The sequence below is a fragment of the Sander vitreus genome, chromosome 7, assembly GCF_031162955.1.
Source record: "Sander vitreus isolate 19-12246 chromosome 7, sanVit1, whole genome shotgun sequence".
In the NCBI taxonomy this organism is placed as follows: Eukaryota; Metazoa; Chordata; class Actinopteri; order Perciformes; family Percidae; genus Sander; species Sander vitreus.
In genome coordinates, this window is record NC_135861.1 from 7,149,712 (window position 1) to 7,167,943 (window position 18,232).

An 18,232-nucleotide genomic window follows, 5' to 3' on the forward strand; every position below is an offset into this window, starting at 1 on the left:
CATAATGTAATCTGAAAACTGCTGTCCTGATTAAAAAAACATGCCAAACTTTTGACCGGTAGTGTATGTATGTGTATATATATATATATATATATATAGATATATATATATTTACTATTACATTCAGTGCTTAGCTGTAACTTTACATTGTTTTTTAACTGGTGCTCTGTTCTTCCTCTAAAAACACTACAGCATCCGCTGAAACATGGTTTGCTGTATAATGTGCAGTATTTTCAGTAAACAGTCAAAAACACTGGTGCAGCTAGTTGAAGGCTCTGCTCACACACAGGGGTGTTTTCTCTTGTTCTGATTAGACCGCTGCTCGGGTTGAATTTGGGTGGAGTTGTGACGGAAATTACGTGACACCAAGATGGAAGGTAGAAACTAAAACGATAAAAAGGCGTAAATTGTTCTGAAATAACAGGCGCAACAAAATTACCAGGAGAGTAAGAGAGATGTCAATCAAACACACATGTGTACAGTCCTGAGGAGAGGTTCAATCAAGCACAAGTGGAAACACCTGTGTGGGTGGACCAGGATGTATTCATTAATTAAGTGCTCATATTATTCTCATTTTCAGGTTCATAATTGTATTTAGAGGTTATATCAGAATAGGTTTACATGGTTTAATTTTCAAAAAACACCATATTTTTGTTGTACTGCACATTGCTGCAGCTCCTCTTTTCACCCTGTGTGTTGAGCTCTCGGTTTTAGCTACAGAGTGAGACATCTCACTTCTGTTCCATCTTTGTTGGGAGTCGCACATGTGCAGTAGCTAGGTAAGGACTACTAGCCAGCCAGAAGCAGGGTATGAGGAAGTGCCACGCTAGCAGCTAGGCGAGCATTATAACGTGTTACAAAGTGACGCACGTTCATCACGGAAGTAAAGGCTGGACTACAATAGAGCTGTTTGGAGCAGTGTGTGAACAGTGTTTTCTGTTGGAGATGGTAAGTCCCTTTGGGGTGGACTTTGGGCTTTTTCACTTTGTAAACCTATAACGTGCACAAAAAAGATGTATAACACAAAAAAAGTAAAGGGAAAAAGCCAAAAAGCATAATATGAGAACTTTAAAGCCTCTGAACATCCACACAGGTGATTTCAGTTGTTCTGGCTGATTAGACCTCTGCTCAGGTTAAAGGTGGGCCAGAGCTTTGATGGGAACTTATTACGTCAGAAATTTCATCTACCAATAACAATGTTTCGGCTGTCCTTTGCCCTGCCCTCAAAGGTACAACAAAGCGAACAGAAGGCTCAGGAAGATATCAATCAATCAGTTTAAACAGCCAGAATAACTGAAAACACCTGTGTCGTGTCCAGGGCCTTTAAAAAACAACAACAGAATCTTAAACTCTAAAAGTCACTGGTAACCATGTCACGTTTTGAATCAGGTTTAGTACCGCTGCTGTTTTATAGGGAATGCTGATTAATAATGTTCTGTCCTGAACTGCTATGGTATAGATTATATGATATGCTACGTTAAAAATTGTTCCAGTGCAATCGCGTTTTCTTTCAGCCTCTTTGCCAGTAGAGCAGGTATCTGACGTCTGTTCATCGATAAAACATGATAAGAGTTCAGTTCACAGACCTGAGAAGTTTGGCTACTTCTGTGGATCCAGGTTTTTAAGCAGCTGACTGCTCGAGAAGGATGACGAGTCGATGACGCCGATCACTTGGGACATTTCACAGCTGGGATCAATGCCCCATTATGGTCAAGTGGAATGGATGGGATATATGTTTATGACATCCAAACATTTACGTCATCTCAAGTTAGATTGACTGATTCAAACAGAAATGTATCCAAATAGGTAGTCACAAAGTAATTCAATGTAAAAAAAAAAGACATAGCAATGACTGAAAAGGTGTACCTTAACACATAGCTTGTCATGCCTACCGTTCACACAAACATTTAAAGTGGCCATATTATGCTCATTTTCAGTTTCATAATTGTATTTTGAGGTTGTACCATGTAACAGAATAGGTTTACATGGTCTAATTTTCAAAAAACACCATATTTTTGTTGTACTGCACATTGCTGCAGCTCCTCTTTTCACCCTGTGTTCAGGTCTCTGTTTTAGCTACAGATTGAGACCTCTCACTGCTGTAACATCTTTGTTGGCAGTTGCACATGCGCAGTAGCTAGGTAAGATGACATCATCTAGCTAGTTGTTTGTTTCTACGACTTCAGTAGTACAAGGCAGGATTAGCCGGGAGACTTCTTCTAAACGAGAGCACACTTCCAACTTTGCGTGGAATATCTGCAGAATCGGTACGTAGTTCTTTTGTAGATTATGGTGAACTAGTGTGTGTTGTAGCAGTGTTTTGCCATTCAGAACGAGCTAGCATGCTAGCGCTAGCATGCTATGGTTATCCACCTCCTTTCGGCTAGTGAACAGCTCACCCAGAGACTGAAGGCAGGACACATTCAGAAACCCGTATCTCACTTAAAACAGCATGGATATGTTTTTTTTCCAAGTTTTTATGCGTGTGGAAGCACCAGAGACACAAAATAAAACCCTAAATCCCAGAATTTTTTGCCTACAGCGTTGTTGGTGTTATGGTTTAACACCACTGTGCATTAACAATAGAGCATAGCATATTGGTTCAATTGCTAATTGTTTTTTTGTTTTTTTAATTTGTCATACCTGCCTAGCGACTACAGGTGGAAATTAGCAATTGTTGCTATAACCTGGCCCAAGACATATTCTCGTTTAACAAGTTTAATGTTTATTTGTGCATTGTCCCTGTTTCAAATAAATCAATTTCCATTTCCATTTCCATTAAGGATGGTAAAGCATCCATATGTGTTGGCTTTTTTTTCCAGGCACTATTCTTTTTTAGTTTTATTTCTCCTAAGTCAGCCAATCAGGGCCTACTTTTAATCAAGGTATTGAAGATGGTTAATGCTATATTCATTATACTATATGATGATGTTTGGACAAAAATGGGCTTCTACTGGAAATCCTTTTTTTTTAATCAAGAAAGACAAAAATAACAGTACAAAATAGACAATCTTTCTATACATACACATGGTAGGAAATGTGAAGGAAAAAATAACACATAAAAGGTAAATAATGAAGAATAGCATGAAACAAAGATTTCAATGTCATGTTATAGATATACAGAGTTACTGTAAGTCCAGTTAGTTAAGAGTTACCAATACACATCCTACTGAATGCATCAAGGCACATGTGTGACATGTGTATTTTGGTCTTGGAGTTTTCTATTTACAGTGATATCTTTCTTTAAGAAGAAGGTACAAATGGCATCAGTAATAAAGGGAATTAAGATGTGAGGCAATACTGGCCTCTACATAAGACAAGACAAAGAAACAGCCACTGGAAATATAATACAGGAGGTCATTTACAGTATTTGACGGACGAACACACACACATACTAATACTTGCAGATGCATGTACAAAACATAAGCCAGAAGTTTACGTATGTACTACACATGTAATAGCAAACACTCTCTCTCAAACACACACACATACCCTCATCGACACATCAGACAACATTTACTTCATAGACACCACATGCACCTGCTGGGCACGCTGGATAAGAGAGACACGGCATATTGTTTCAATGCCGTCACTTACTGTTAAGAATACCATAAACAACACTAAAAGAATGACCTTTGCACCTTTTCAGTTACACCCATTACAGAATAACAATCCTCTATACAACATTTTCTTAATAATTCCTACTGGGTTAGAGCAGTAGTGCTACAGCAGCGGGACTTCTGCAAAGGCAAAATCTTAACTTTTAGCTCTACCGTGATGCTTAATACAAAAGCTTTAAGGGCCTTCTGTAGGGCAGACGATGCCCAGGGTCTGACTAAGGCAAACTGAACACTCATGCAGTTTCCTACCTGGATACTTAACTGGCAATACTTCCTTCGACCAGTCACATTGACTTGCTGTGGAGATTTCTTTTTACAAAAGCTACATTTACACACAAAGACCAAATCAAGGCCCTTTTTTTTAATCAAATATTTGAATTGAAAACCTGTTTGCACTGCTTTGAATCCAATCATGGATGTAAAAATTCAAAGGAAAGTGTTGCTTCCAAAGCAACACTTTCCACTTTCAGACAAAGCCATGTAAGTAGTCAAACATGAATTCCATTAGTCTCACTTTCATTGGTGTCTAGATGCAGTTTAGATGATGGAAATAACAGAAAACTGTGCTTTTTATCCTGTCCACAATTTTTTGTCTCCGCTATCTTCAGCGCTAATTTAAAAATCATTAGTATTGCTCATCAAAAGCCTAAACTGGTCAAACCTAGTGTGTATGAAAAAAATGGATTTCAACAAAAAACCTCCAAACTAGGAAACACGATCTTGTTATTTTTACTTTTGGAATGCAGAGCCCTCACATGCCCCAATGGCAGGGCAGTCAGAAACTTCTTCAAATGAACCTCGACTTCAAACATCAGCGTAGATGGCGCACCCACATGTTTGGCATGACATCGTCTAAGGTTGATTGTAACACGACAAAAAGAGCTGCAACTAAGCACAGTTGCGGAGAAGAGTCTCATATGGAAAACGTTCAATTACAAACAACAACAAAAATGTGTTAGTTTCCTTAATAAGACTGTGGAAAAACAAGATAAGATAATGAAGAAAACATTCAAACCAAGGCTCATCATCAAAATAAAACAGTATACGGAAGTCTGCATATATGATGTTCACCTAAATCCACAGGTTCAAATGTTGTCTTTTAAAAGTCGAGTCACTGTAAGAGCTGTATCCATACTGGTCCCATGTGCCGCTTCCATACAGTCCCGTTGCCAAGTGCAGGCTGTCTAAAAGCAGTTTTCTTTGTGTGATGTCCGTTAAGTGCATTAATTAACATTATTGCTACTATAGCACAATACAATGGTCCTTAGTGGTGCCACGGTGGAATGAACGCTCCTTTAGTCTCAAATATAAACAACAATACACAGTTTTCAATACTAGTGGTACATCGACAGTTCATCATAACTTTGTACGTGTGTGTGTGTGTGTGTGTGTGTGTGTGTAGGTATGTTTATGTGTATATGTGTGCATCTAAGACACTGAACAGCAGTAGGAAAAAAAATCCATAAAATCTTGCCTACTTTTCAGGTTAACTTCATAAGAAAACACAACAGTCTACAGTATTTCGGCCAACATGTGTCCTTAGAGTGAGTCAGAGACTTCATAAGACATTTCAGATGAAGAGTGGGGAAAATAGAGCAAACACAATTTTATCCAAATCTTCAAAAAACTATTAAATAACCTACAGAGAGGAGTTGCTGTTGTTTGTTTGTTTGTTTTTTTATCCCAGAGCTTTGGAATTTCTTATGGTTCACATTATGGAATGAACAGTGCAATAAAACAACAAGGGCATTTGCCTTTTTTTCTTTGTTATAAAAAACCCACAGTTGTCCATTTTGTGTCTTCATTTTCTCTCTTTCCCTCAAGTTATTTGTTGTCTTCTGTTAGTGGTTAAACTGCATGTAATGACATCCTTAAAACAGACAATCTCCATGTCGTATTTTCCATATTCCTTTCTTTATGATGTGGCCACTTCTTCTTCTTCTTCTTCTTGATATTCTTTGCATCCATCAGGTGTATGCGAATATACTTTCACCTGATGTCATATTGTCATTCTGCAAAGTGGCAGACGAGGAAAGAATTTATGATCCAAAGTCTCCTCCTTCTAAATCCTGTTGGTCCTTACGTTAAGGCAAAGTTAAGGCTGCTGGTACATAGTGCTTCAAGAGGATTCAGAGCTGGCATCTGAATTCTGTCTGTTCCTATAACGTTTGTGGTCACAGAGCTATTGTGTTGGACCTCTGAACAACCACAAAATCCAATGTCAGTCAGGATACATTAAAAGTATATATATATATATATATTTTTTTTTTTTTAAGTCATGTTGTATTGGTCTTTGGTGAGGTTTCAGAAGGTTTCCCAGCTGCAGGTAGTGCTGCTGGCTTCAGCTGAGGTGGTTACCAGCTTTGAGGTGCTCATACTGCAGGTCTTTAGAGGTCCAGCATTGTGTGTTGGTGGACGTGCATGTGTGTGAATAAGGCAGATGTGAATAAGCCCCCCCCCCCCCGTTATGGTCGTGTAACAGCGCAAGAGATCCGAGGATACAGGTGGTGGCCCGAATCCTGAAAGTTGTGAGAGGTGATTGGTCGGATCCTTCTACATGGAGTCACTGTCATGCTCCATTGGCTCGTCAGGAAGGCTGGAGAAAAGTTTGAAAAATAGACGTGAGCGGAAAGCTGGGGGTGCCGACATAAAGTGTGATTTTTGTCTTCTCTTGATTGCAAGACCATGCGTGTTTGTGTGTGTGTGTGTGTGTGTGTGTGTGTGTGTGTGTGTGTGTGTGTGTGTGTGTGTGCTGTACCTCTTGTTGGAAAGGACTCCCACAGAGAGCGAAGCCAAAGCATTGACAGCATCTGTTTCCTCACAGTCTCTTCTCTGAGCAGCCAGGTAGGACAGACCCACTGTTCCACTGTAAGCCTTCACACTCTGCCAGTACTGACCTGCAACACACATACATACATACATACATACAGGTTACAGCTCACAGATGTGGATCCTGTTCTGATTTCAGTATCATATCCCGGAGGGACACATTGTTAATTACAATACTCAGATTGGGCAGGGCAGAGAATGAACATTCTCACATTTCTCATGGGACTTTCACAGGATTAAATAAAGGTAAACAAACAAAAAAGAATAATTGAATAAAATGTTAGTCCTGCTCACTTTGTATCTGTATGACGGTCTGCAGGGAGCGGATTGCGTTGGCGTTGGGCTTCTGGAGTAGGACTTCTTCTGGCAGTGGGTCCTACAGGACAGAGGAAAAAGCCATGAAGACATTCAAATCACCTTTATTCTGACCTTTCAGTGGTTAAACGCTTGGTTAAGAAGTAACTGAATAGATATGGTAAAACGTGCTCAGCATTATATTGTAGAATATTGCAGAAACAACTTTATACCTATAGCAAAACAACAAAAAATACAAAAAATATTTCCTGTCATTGAAATACAGATACTTCCTGAGTCCATACACAAATGTTAAAGTTAAAATGCACATTTTCTACAGTAGGTCATTCTTACAATATACTATGTGTCTATAAGTAAAAAGAAAATCATATAAAGGAGAAAAAGAACTTTTCCCCCTGATATTTTCCTGGCTTTTCTGCCTGCTAACTTTCCAAAACCCTCTGATAGTCCACAACTTCAAATTCCAGCTTGGAAAGCATTTAATCACTGCATATAAATGATTCCCTCATCTGCTGGTTAAACAGATAACCCTGAAGTTGAGACCTATAAAAAATAACTCCATTACCCAGCATGCCTTACCTGTATGTCCAGGAGTGCACTAACACAGGCTTCAGATGCATCACAGATAGCTGTGAGGTCATGACCTCCCTCAAGGGACAAAACCAGACGCCCCCCTGCTAGAGACATCAGCTGGGAGGTCAGGAAGCTGAAACCTGTGGTCAACAAAACACACACAGAAATGTTAACGTGAAGTATGAACCATGCAAAAGCCAATCAGAATAAAGCTTGACAGGTAAGCTGCAAACGTACTGTAAGACTTACCAAAAGTTTTGCTATAATTTCCGATATTCTATGAAAACAACTGGATATTTTTACCTTGTGGATCCTCCCACAGCAACTTACCAACTACTAATTACTACTGTATAATTATGGTTGCATCAGTAATGCGGCGAGCTAGCAGGTAGAAGGCTTCGTCCATGTTTGACAGGAGCTGTAACAATCTGTTAGTATCTCTAAATACCCCCAAGCATCATACAGTTCTTATTGGCATCCCTTGCTAAAAACTAATCTTTACGTGGCTCATAAAAGCCTATTCCACAGACATTCTGTCCGATCATGCGCTTGCCATCTTTGGTTGCTATACGGGAACTTTTGTTGAGTTGTCACGTGATTCACAAGCCGCTCTGCATTTAGCAATGCTGGTTGCTGAGAAGCTCATTCTCCTGTCTTGGAAATCTACCCACCCAAGCCTGTTTCAAACAAAGGCTTAAGGAAATGATGTCTACTATACAGATGGAAAGGCTGCGCCTGCATAAGGTTAATATGAAGAACAAACTCTTCTTGAGAACTTGGGGCCCTCCATCACCATAGAGACCTCGACCTGTCTAAATGTATGAGTAAGAGTTGTGTTTATATACTTCTTACGTATACACCATTCTACCTCACTCGTGAGATGTTAAATATTGTCGCATAATGTCTAAGAGACTAACGTTACTTTGTATTGTATGGTGGTTCCGTTTTGTTTGTGTGTTGTCAATGTTGTAAAATAAAAAAAAATGAAAATGAAATGAAAAAAAAAAATGAAAAGAAAATATTGAAGAAAAGAAAGAAAAATAACGACAGACAGTACTTGCAGTGTGTGGTGGAGAACCGTGCTTACATTTGGCGGAGACCTTGTAACCTCCCAGAGGAGTGGGGTTGCCCTCTGCGGCATCAAACCCAGCCGACACCAGAACGACGTCCGGAGAGAACTCCTGGGCGATGGGCATCACCACAGACCTGTACGGACACAAACACACAGGCCGCTGTAACTTCAAGGGACTGAGAAGAGATGTCCACGTTGTTGCAGTTCCTACTAATTGCCAATAGAGGTTAACACAAGTCTTTATTACACAATTTGGAAGGGTAACGCCAGTGTGTAATTGTTTTGCGTGCTAATGAAAAGTCTGCTGTGTTTTGCCACGTAATGGCTGTTCTACTGCAGGTTTGTGTGATCTCTTGGCTGTATCATGCATCCATTGTTTTATAATAACCCATTAAAGAGGTCAGAATCACGCTACTGCATAGACAAACAAAAACTGAGAATTGAAATTACACATGAATTGTACACATTTGAGCGTAATTACATACTTAAACTCAAGGAATAGAAGAGAGGAAACTGGGCTTTTTCTTTGGAGGCACATAAAAAGCAACAGGATAATACCACAGAGTATAGTTATGTAGTCACAGGAAGGGAGAGTTCCTTCAAAAGTCTCAATGATAACTTATGAGAGGTTTACCACGTAGTTCAGAAAACCGTTTCAAAGCTCAAACTCTGCAGTCAACACTTGTCAACTTGGAGCAACTGTCGAAAAGCAACTCTCACTGCTGTCAACACTGAAAAAAGAGCTGTTAAAGCAACACTATGTAACTTTTAGCTGCAGCTGTAGTTCCAATGAGACAACTTGTAGGGGGACCGAAGCGGGAAAAGTCACATATTGTTGCTTCAACATTGCTGTGCTGACATCACCACTGAGATGAGTTGTTTTTGACATTGAATCACTCAGGTGGTGTTAAAACCAGCAAAGTTCAATCATTGTTAGCATAGCAAAATGCACTTGTGTTGAATAGGAGATAAGATAACAAGAGGAAAGCGAAAGTGCACACATTGAAAGAGTCAAATCTGGACCTAACAGAAGCACACTCTAACACACCGTCCGTGATATTGTACAACCAGCTGTAGCCCACATGTCAATAGATTCACAGGTTAATAAGTCGCTGATACTTTAACTTGGATTTATTTCATCAGTTAGCTCATGAAGAATGTCCTTAACTTTTAGTGAAATGTAGGCGTTTTCAAATCAAACTGGCCGTTTCCAAACTGGGAAGTCTCCTGAGATGACTAGTATCCATGATCAAATCAAAAAAAAAAAAAAAAAGAATTAACATGACAAGTGAAACCAAGGTTTGGCTGATCCTAGACTCCGCAGCTCAAACAGAGCTCACAAAGGAGTATTGTTTCTGTGTTGGACAAGCTGCTCAGCCTTGAGTAAGACAAGTCTGCTTGACAAAGTCGTATTGTTTTGTCAGCTCTTACGCTTGTAGCTGCTCGGTATTGTTTGTGGACTTCAAACACATGAAAGATTTCCTTAATGCTATTGTTGTTAGGAAGAGAGCAGTGCTGTCCCGAGGCGGAGGCGGAGTCTGAACTTTGCGGCACGATGCTGTCGGCGGAGTTCAAAGCCGGAGTGTGTGAGTCTGTTTCCCATTAGAGGCTTGTCCCTCTCCTCACGTCATTGACAACACAGAGAAAAGAGGAAAAACAGTCCATCTGGGATCCATTTACCTTCATTATTCTGCCTGGGGACTTTGGAGACCTCTCTCCCGTTCTCACACACACACACACACACACACACACACACACACACACACACACACACACACACACACACACACACACACACACAAACACATTCTGCAATCATGACTGCATGCAGATGGACAACGTGAGCTCATAGACACAAATGAGGACACAGAGATAAAAGACACAAACACATTCCAGCATGAGCATATACACAACGCAAAGAGATACTACACATTGACGAATGTTCACACACATACAGATGCAAGCACATGCAGCAGAAATCTTCCTGTGTCATCCTTTTGGTGGCGTATTACGTTTTTTGATTCATTGAATCATTTCAATCCATAAAGCGGACATAAACTCCATCATAGTCACCTGGATATGAAGCAGAGCGTGCACACACTCTTCACTCATCCCCACACATTCACACACCTAACCGCAAAACCCAACCCCACCTCCCCTGTAGACCCTGTAGACCCATTAAAGCTGCCACGCTCCCCCCAGAGAGAGTAACTACAGACAAACTAATGGAAAGATGGAGGGCGGAGGAGAGGAGGGGACGCTTATTAAAGATCAATCAAGGGAGGAGAGGGAGAACGTCTGTTTGTGTGTGTGTGTGTGTGTGTGTGTGTGTGTGTGTGTGTGTGTGTGTGTGTGTGTGTGTGTGTGGAGATGTGGTGAGGGTCGGGGTGATGGAAAAGAAGGGGGGTGAGAGTGAAGGATAAGGTGAAAATGCAACAAAGCTCCCCCTCTGAAGTTAAAGCACTCAAAAACTTTAACCCATAAAATGTATTGCATTAAATGGCTTATACACTTCATTTCATTCCCCCACAGACCATTAAACATTTGCAAACTTTTTTAATTACAAAGGGGTGCATGGTGCGATAGTGGTGGATGGCAGGTGGGGCCCTTTTAGATGTCGACTCCATGAAAGGGAAATGCTCTTTTTTAGTTGAGTGCCTTCCCGTTAGAGCCTAAAAAGAGTTTATGTGAACTGGCAGGCTAAGCATAATAATTATTAGTAATTACAACAAGAGCATTTCATTTCAAAACAGCTTAATGGAAATGCAGTGCAGTTATTTACTTATTCTAACAACTGCTCTTAAAATGATAATTAGAAGACAGATCTCTTCTTGCCTGTAAAGCTTATTAAGACATTGTACGTGATATTGAGCTATACAATTGGACTGCACTACTTATCTGGCGTTCTGGTGTGCAGGTTGCCAAGATTCTGATCATGTAATCACAATGTTCTCCTTTCAAGTTCACCTTTGTTTCAAGTCATCCCCTCTCTCTCTCTTCCCATATTTCCTGTCATATGTTTCACTCTATACTAGCTAATAAAAGGGCAGAAAATGACCCAGAAATACTTACTCATGTCTAGTTCTTTCTCTCTCTCGTCCATATGCTTTGGTAGAAAAATATTTTACTTTCTATAGCATTCAGCTCAAGTTTCACCTGAAATCTGTGATCCCAACTCTCACAGCACACTCTCACTTATTGTGAGTATTATTTTCTGTAACTGAGCAGACAACTATCTGCAAAGTTTTGGTGTGGTGACCTCTCACCATCTGGGGCTCTGTGCAGATTGAAACAAACAGAGAATTGCTTAGAACTTCTATGAGGTCCAGATCTGAATACCAGGCCATAATATTGGCATTATGTAATAAAAAGGATACTTTGAATCAGTCCTATCATTCCCATTGAACTTAAGGAGGCCAGGCCTGCTCAACTTTCCTTAGATCTGATTACTTTGGAGACTGGTTCAACTCAATTTTGTCATCAAATACTTAAAAAACAACAACATTAAAACATTTTCTGTTTTAAATTTCACAAAAAAAATCAAACAACCTACAAACCTCACTGAATCGTCTAGAGAATACAGAAACTCCACAACGTCCAAAACTTTAGGGAGGTCTCGCACCATGAAAACAAAACACCGAAGCCAGCATTACCTAGTTCACCATGCTCTCAACTTGTCCTGTTCTGATGTTAAAGAACAAACAGGGAGGGGCAGATTTATCTTAATTATGAGCAGATGGATCTGCAAACATCAAATGTTATACAATTCAAAGCTGCATTAAATGTTTTTCTTCAGACTTTAGAGGGGGCACTGTTTTAAAAAAGACTGTTTTGTTTTTGTTTTTTGTCAAAACTATCCAGTAAATTGTTGTAAAAACTTTGGTTTTCTCTGTCTAATTGGCACAACCACTGACAATAGGACAATATATACATATGACGGACCTTTTGGGCTTTTGGTTCCACCAACTAGATAAATATTAGACATTTTCTCTTGTATAATAAATGCTTTGACTAACCCCTGCGTAAATGTAATCTAATCTAACCACTCGTGCTTAGCTTGCAAGTACATTTTGAGTGTTGGCAAAATTGGACATGCTACTGCCATGGAGGTGAACTGTTTCCCCTCAGAAACACAGGGTGCACAACCTCCCTGCTTTGAATTGTTCTCATAGGATAATGTGTTGCTCTGCTCCACAGAAAGGTCAGAGGTCAGAGTCATGCTACAAAGAGGCTGCTCTGGAGCGGGCAGGGAAATCAGCGTTTTGCTAAAAAACACTTAAGAAGGTGGCCGGGTTAGTTCAGTGGTAGAGCAGGCGCACATATATTGAGAGGTTTATGCCTCGACGCAGAGGTCCAGGGTCCGAATCCAACCTGTGACAATTTCCTGCATGTCAACCCCCTCTCTCTCCCCTTTCTCCGCTAGCTGTCCTATCGAATAAAGGCGGAAAAAGCACCAAAACAAATCTTTAAAAAAAGGTCATTACTGAAGGTGCCCAGCTATTTTGTCATTTTATTAGTCATGGCCGACTCATCAGTGTAGTGTAGTGATTAGTGTACGTGTGTGAGTACATGTTTGAACTTGTGTGTTTGCCTCCAAGTACTAATAGTATAAACATTTGCATGCTTGTGTACATGCGCACAATTCCCCCCCCCCTTATGTCTGCGACTTTTCCAGTAACCATGCGGTTGCCACCGTTTTCCTGGGGTTGGATGCACCAGACAACCAAAACGCCTACACTACTGAAACTTTATTGGTGCCACACACCCCCCTGATGATAATTATCCAACCCACGAGCAGGAAGTTAACGATCCCCAGTCTGTCAAACACAAGACCTGGAGACCATTTACTGTAAAGCGTCTGAAGTTATTGGAAACAGGGAGTGCCAGAAACATGCTCTCCAAATAAGCAAGGTTATTAATTACGCAAGAAGTACGTCAGAGGCAATGTGAAGCTTAAGTGTGTTTGTTGTGTCTCAGTGGAAAGGAAATGGAAGAAATTGTCTGATTAAAGCTCCACTGAATATCCTTATCACTGATCATTAAAAACTGGAACACAGGTGCCAAACTATTGGGACAGTAATCCTTAGACTTTTTTGTCTGTCGTCTAATCTACTGGATTTCACACCCAAGACACAAAGATAAACTGTGCTTTCAAAAAGTATTGGGCTAACTTTTAAAGCATGCTGAAACAGAATAAATATCTCTTTTAGCTCAGATTCTCTACACTCTGAATATTTTTCCTGCTCCATCCTTTATGAAAAAAGCTGCAGGAACATTATTTTATAGGATACCACGTATGATGAAAAAAACAAAAACATAATACAGCCAATAAAGACTTTCTGTTCTGTGTCCATGTTTCCATCAATGTCCTGCACCAACTTCAGAAACTCAGATATTTAGCAAAAGAAGGTTAAAATGCTATTTCATTTTCTTGCTGAATATGAGAACCAGTACTGTACAATATTCTGTAGAAAGTGTCTCTATAATTCTGTCTAAGGTGGGAGGACCACAACATACAAATAAATGACAAAATAAAGTGCACACTCATCGTAATTTTTCCCTCTAATATGTCGCCCATCTGTGTCTCTCTTCTTACCTAGTAAGCTTGTGTTGAATTGTTTAAACAGAGCAGTATTTGGTTCTACCTGAATGCAGCGATGTACTCCGCATCTCCCATGGGTGGGTCCAGTCCTCCTGTCCACGCAACATTCACATTGAAGCCCTTGCCTGCTCCTGAACCAACCTAAACCCCAAAAAATACATGTGTTGAATTTCATTCATGCAGTGTCGTCATTCAGTAGAAAACTCTGCTCAGTTTATTGGTCACAGGTCAGGCTGTAATATCATGTATATACAATGAACAACAATGTGGCCTGGACTTCACCCACCTCAGCTGGCGACCCACTGCCAGGGAAGAAGTTTCCATCATCATAGCGATGCAGTGAGATGTAGAGAACGCTGGAGTCACTGTAGAACACTTCCTGGGTGCCGTTACCATGGTGAACATCCTAGCAAGAGGATGAGGGAAGACGTATTTATATTATACATTAGCCTAGAAATCTAGACGCACCCTAGCGGCAGCAAATGTAATTTGCAGCCAGGGTCGGTCTAGCAACTCTCCGTTGGCTTGCGAGCTGGAAAAACCAAACTCTGGTCAGGCCAATCACATCGTGTCTAGAGTCGGTGGGCGGGCTTAACATAAGGACGGCAGAGTTGCGACGGTTCCGTGTGAATTCCCTGCTACCTGAAAACAAAGAAGATGGCTGCTGCTGCTGGCGAACAGCGGTCTTTGGAATCGGCTTTGGCCGCGACTCTGGAAGACTTGGAGTTAAGCTTTTCTTTGAGAAAAGAACAAAGAACGGCACTGAAATCATTCTTAAAAGAGGAAGATGTGTTCGGAGTTTTGCAAACTGGATACGGCAAAAGTTTAATCTATCAACTAGCGTTGCTCTGGTTGGCTATTGCGTGCAGAGGGATTTTGAAAGATAACCGTTTATCCCGCCCCTCGGATTGAGCCCTGCCAATGGTGAGTTCCAGGCTTGTCAGGCTAATTATACATGCACAGGAAATACATTCCGTATTGGGTATTTCAGTACAGTGGGTTTTCATCAAAATAAACAACAATAGTGAAAACACCAGCATGACGCCAGAGTTAACGAGCCGTCTTACCCAGTCAACGATGAGGATCTTGCTGACGCTGAGCTTGTGTTGGAGCTGCTTGGCAGCTATGGCCACAGAGTTGAAGTAACAGAAACCCCTGATAGACACAGATGGAAGTTTAGAGGAAGTTCTGAAGAATATAAAGACTTTAACTGAGGAGAGGACATGCTGAATTTCTCTATTAGCTCCTATTTATTTTGCTTAATTGTAGCATGAGTGATGTACAGTCATGGGAATATTGGAAAGGCTCTCTGTCTCTGACTCTGCTTTGGCTGTGTGGAGTGTCTGTAAGGTTTAAAAAAAAATAAAAAAAAAAAATAAAAAAAAAACTCATTGGTTTTCATGTTTCACCAACATGTTCTTCACGAGAGCATCCGCTAACTGTATATGTCAGAAATGTAAAATGGCAAACAGTACGGTAGCTGTACAGGACTGTGGTCAGGATAAATGAGCAGACGATGAGAAGTCCAAGCATCACAAAAGAAAAGAAAAAAAAACAACGTACACACAAAAAAAGATTTCATCTTATTCGTTTAGTCCCTTTGTGTTCTCTCTCTCACTTCATAAATGTCATCCACAGAGAAGCTGCTGACGGTGCAGCAAGAACAGGACAGACTGAGAATGTGACACACACACACACACACACACACACACACACACACACACACACACACACACACACTTACATTGGATTGGAGGGGTCTGCGTGATGCCCTGGCGGTCTGACCACAGCAAAGCCGTTCTGTGCAGAAGAAGAAGAAGAAGAAGAAGAAGAAGACGTTATTAATCAGTGTTTCACTGAAGAACTTTAAGTGTATTGTTAAGAAACTCCAGTCTTTCAAAGTTATAGGCTTGTATAATGTACAGGAATATAACAGTTTTGGCACACATACATGTATAAACATTATACTTAAAAGGCACAATTCAAAACCAGTCATTTAGAAATTGAAAAACAGACACTACTCTAACACAAAGATAAAAACTAGACAATGTTTCATGGTTCGTGTAAGGTTGTAAGCTTTATGAGCTCGATGGTGTTTTAAGCCCCCACCGTCGACTTCAAGGCACCTAACCCTAATCTTAACCCTAACCCTAACCCTTGGCTAACCCTAGTGCCTTCCATGCAGCGCTGCCTGGAAGATGACGTTGGGGGCTTAAAACACCAAACACCGACACGACACATGATATATGTTTTTTTTGTAATGTGTGTGTGTGTGTGTGTAGAGGGTGGTCACACACAGTACAGTATGAAGGCCAACCTTATTCAATTTTAAATGTGGATTTAAGATTTTTTCACTCTGCTTTTTTAAGAGACAATGAAGTGAATTAGAGTCAACTTCATCTTTATTATCCCAGAGAGTACAACTCAAACCATAAAGTCAAACATTTCATAAACACACAAGATAGAATGTGAATAACTTCTGGCTATGTAAAGACAATTGAGGCCATTCAAGATACTTATTATGTTGTCTTGTAAGTTAGTTTATATAGTATACATACATTCCCTACCATATGTATAGCTCAAAAACAGATCTTCTCAAATGGAACGGTTGTACTGTGGTTGTAGTGTGGTGTAATGGTTGTGTACTACCACTGCTCAGTAAAGACTGAGGCTTAAAAAAAATCAGCAGCGGGCCTGTGGCAAAAAGTTGAGACCGATTCAACTTTTGGAGAAACACAACCCCACGTCACGCTGCGATGGCCAATCATGTAACCGGCGATTAGACTTGTCAGTCCGTTTTGAGTCGGTGTGAGAGTTCTGTGAAGTTGAATCTGTCTCAACTTTCGCCGCAGGCTGCTGTGGTTTTCTTCGGCAACCCCCGGCGGCCCTCACCGTCGCAGCCTAAACTCACTGCCCCCATTCAAATGAATTGAAGGACTTGCATTTTCTAAATGTGGCCTTAGGGTTGTGTTTGTTTTTCATTCTCCGCCTGCCTACCTGCCTTGTTTTTTTTTTTAGGGGTAAAACTGTGTGTATTGAAGCTGCCAGCTATAAATACGTTTTGCCAATCAAGCAAATTTTTACATTGGACCAATTATAATAAAACAACAAGAACAGTTTCATGTTCATCCCAGGCTATAATTATTGTGAGGAGGAAAAGGAAGAACGTTTAGACCAGAAGACTCTTTCCTGAAATATATATATATATATATATATATATATATATATATATATAAGTGGGTTGGTACATCCTTCAGTCAGGGTGAGGCACGCTTCTTTTACTGGATGCATTTCTAAGTTAATCAAACATCAAAACACTGCCAGCAGTGGATACAAACTCCAGAATTACGTCACAATAACTTCCCAAATTTGTTTCTGGCCCATGACCCAGTGCCTGAAAAGCAGTGACTCTGTGTGAATGACTGTAAGGTTAAAACTGTCACTTCCTACCTTCTGATACGATACAAATTTAGTTACCACAAGTTTAGCATAAACAGTAATAAATAATACCAAGATGACTATACTATAACTGTCTGTATCGTGGCATACCATGCCTCCACTTTATCCATCATTCTCTGATAAGGGGACAATTATTTCGATATTATTGAATTGTTTTGTGCTTACTCTCCATAGTCATAAGGAAGTGGTACATTTTCAATTAAATGTTTTTGGGAACAATTAATATATAAACCAAGTTTGAATACTCTACATAACTCCCATGCCTTAAGCAGATGTTCGTAAAGCAAGGCAGGTGACTCAAAAAAGAAACAGAAATGAAATGAAAACTTGGGGATGAGGCAAATAAATGTATCCACAATAACCATTATTCCAACTCTTAAGACGTCTAATCTGGAGGTGACAGAATGACGTCTGCCACTTTCTGCTGGGTTTAGTTTCTCACCTTTAGCTCTCCTTTGGCCACTCTGAAGGCCAGCTCAACAACGCTGCCCGCTGCCATGCGTGATGCAGCTGAAGTGTGTGACTCATTCCAAATGGTGTCATTATCAACCTGCGAATCAAGGGACAAATGATGGAGGCCACTGAATGACAGAATAAAGACAACTAGCATGGAAATATATATAATATATGTTGTATGAAGTCTGACTATGTCTAAAATCCCTCTGGGATAATAAAAGAAAACTGAAGGCTTTCTGTAGGACATGGATAACCAAACATACGGCTTTGACTATTGAGTTAAAATGTCCAGATCCATAGTGCTGG

At 40.3% G+C, this 18,232-nt stretch overlaps 1 protein-coding gene across 3 annotated transcripts in view; it reads right to left on the reverse strand.

Annotated features, from left to right (window-relative positions):
- Positions 1–2,954: 2,954 nt before the first annotated feature.
- The window catches only part of hdac7a (histone deacetylase 7a), a 72,402-nt gene continuing 57,124 nt past the window's right edge, over positions 2,955–18,232 (reverse strand). For all 3 annotated transcript variants that reach the window (XM_078254357.1, XM_078254358.1, XM_078254359.1), the window contains 10 exons: positions 17,913–18,020; positions 15,756–15,811; positions 15,079–15,166; positions 14,298–14,417; positions 14,055–14,152; positions 8,425–8,543; positions 7,344–7,477; positions 6,744–6,825; positions 6,379–6,517; positions 2,955–6,216 (listed from right to left, as the gene is read on the reverse strand). In XM_078254357.1, the coding sequence (XP_078110483.1) occupies positions 6,174–6,216; positions 6,379–6,517; positions 6,744–6,825; positions 7,344–7,477; positions 8,425–8,543; positions 14,055–14,152; positions 14,298–14,417; positions 15,079–15,166; positions 15,756–15,811; positions 17,913–18,020 (987 nt within the window). In that variant the 3' untranslated portion in view covers positions 2,955–6,173. The remainder of the gene's footprint in view (positions 6,217–6,378; positions 6,518–6,743; positions 6,826–7,343; positions 7,478–8,424; positions 8,544–14,054; positions 14,153–14,297; positions 14,418–15,078; positions 15,167–15,755; positions 15,812–17,912; positions 18,021–18,232) is intronic.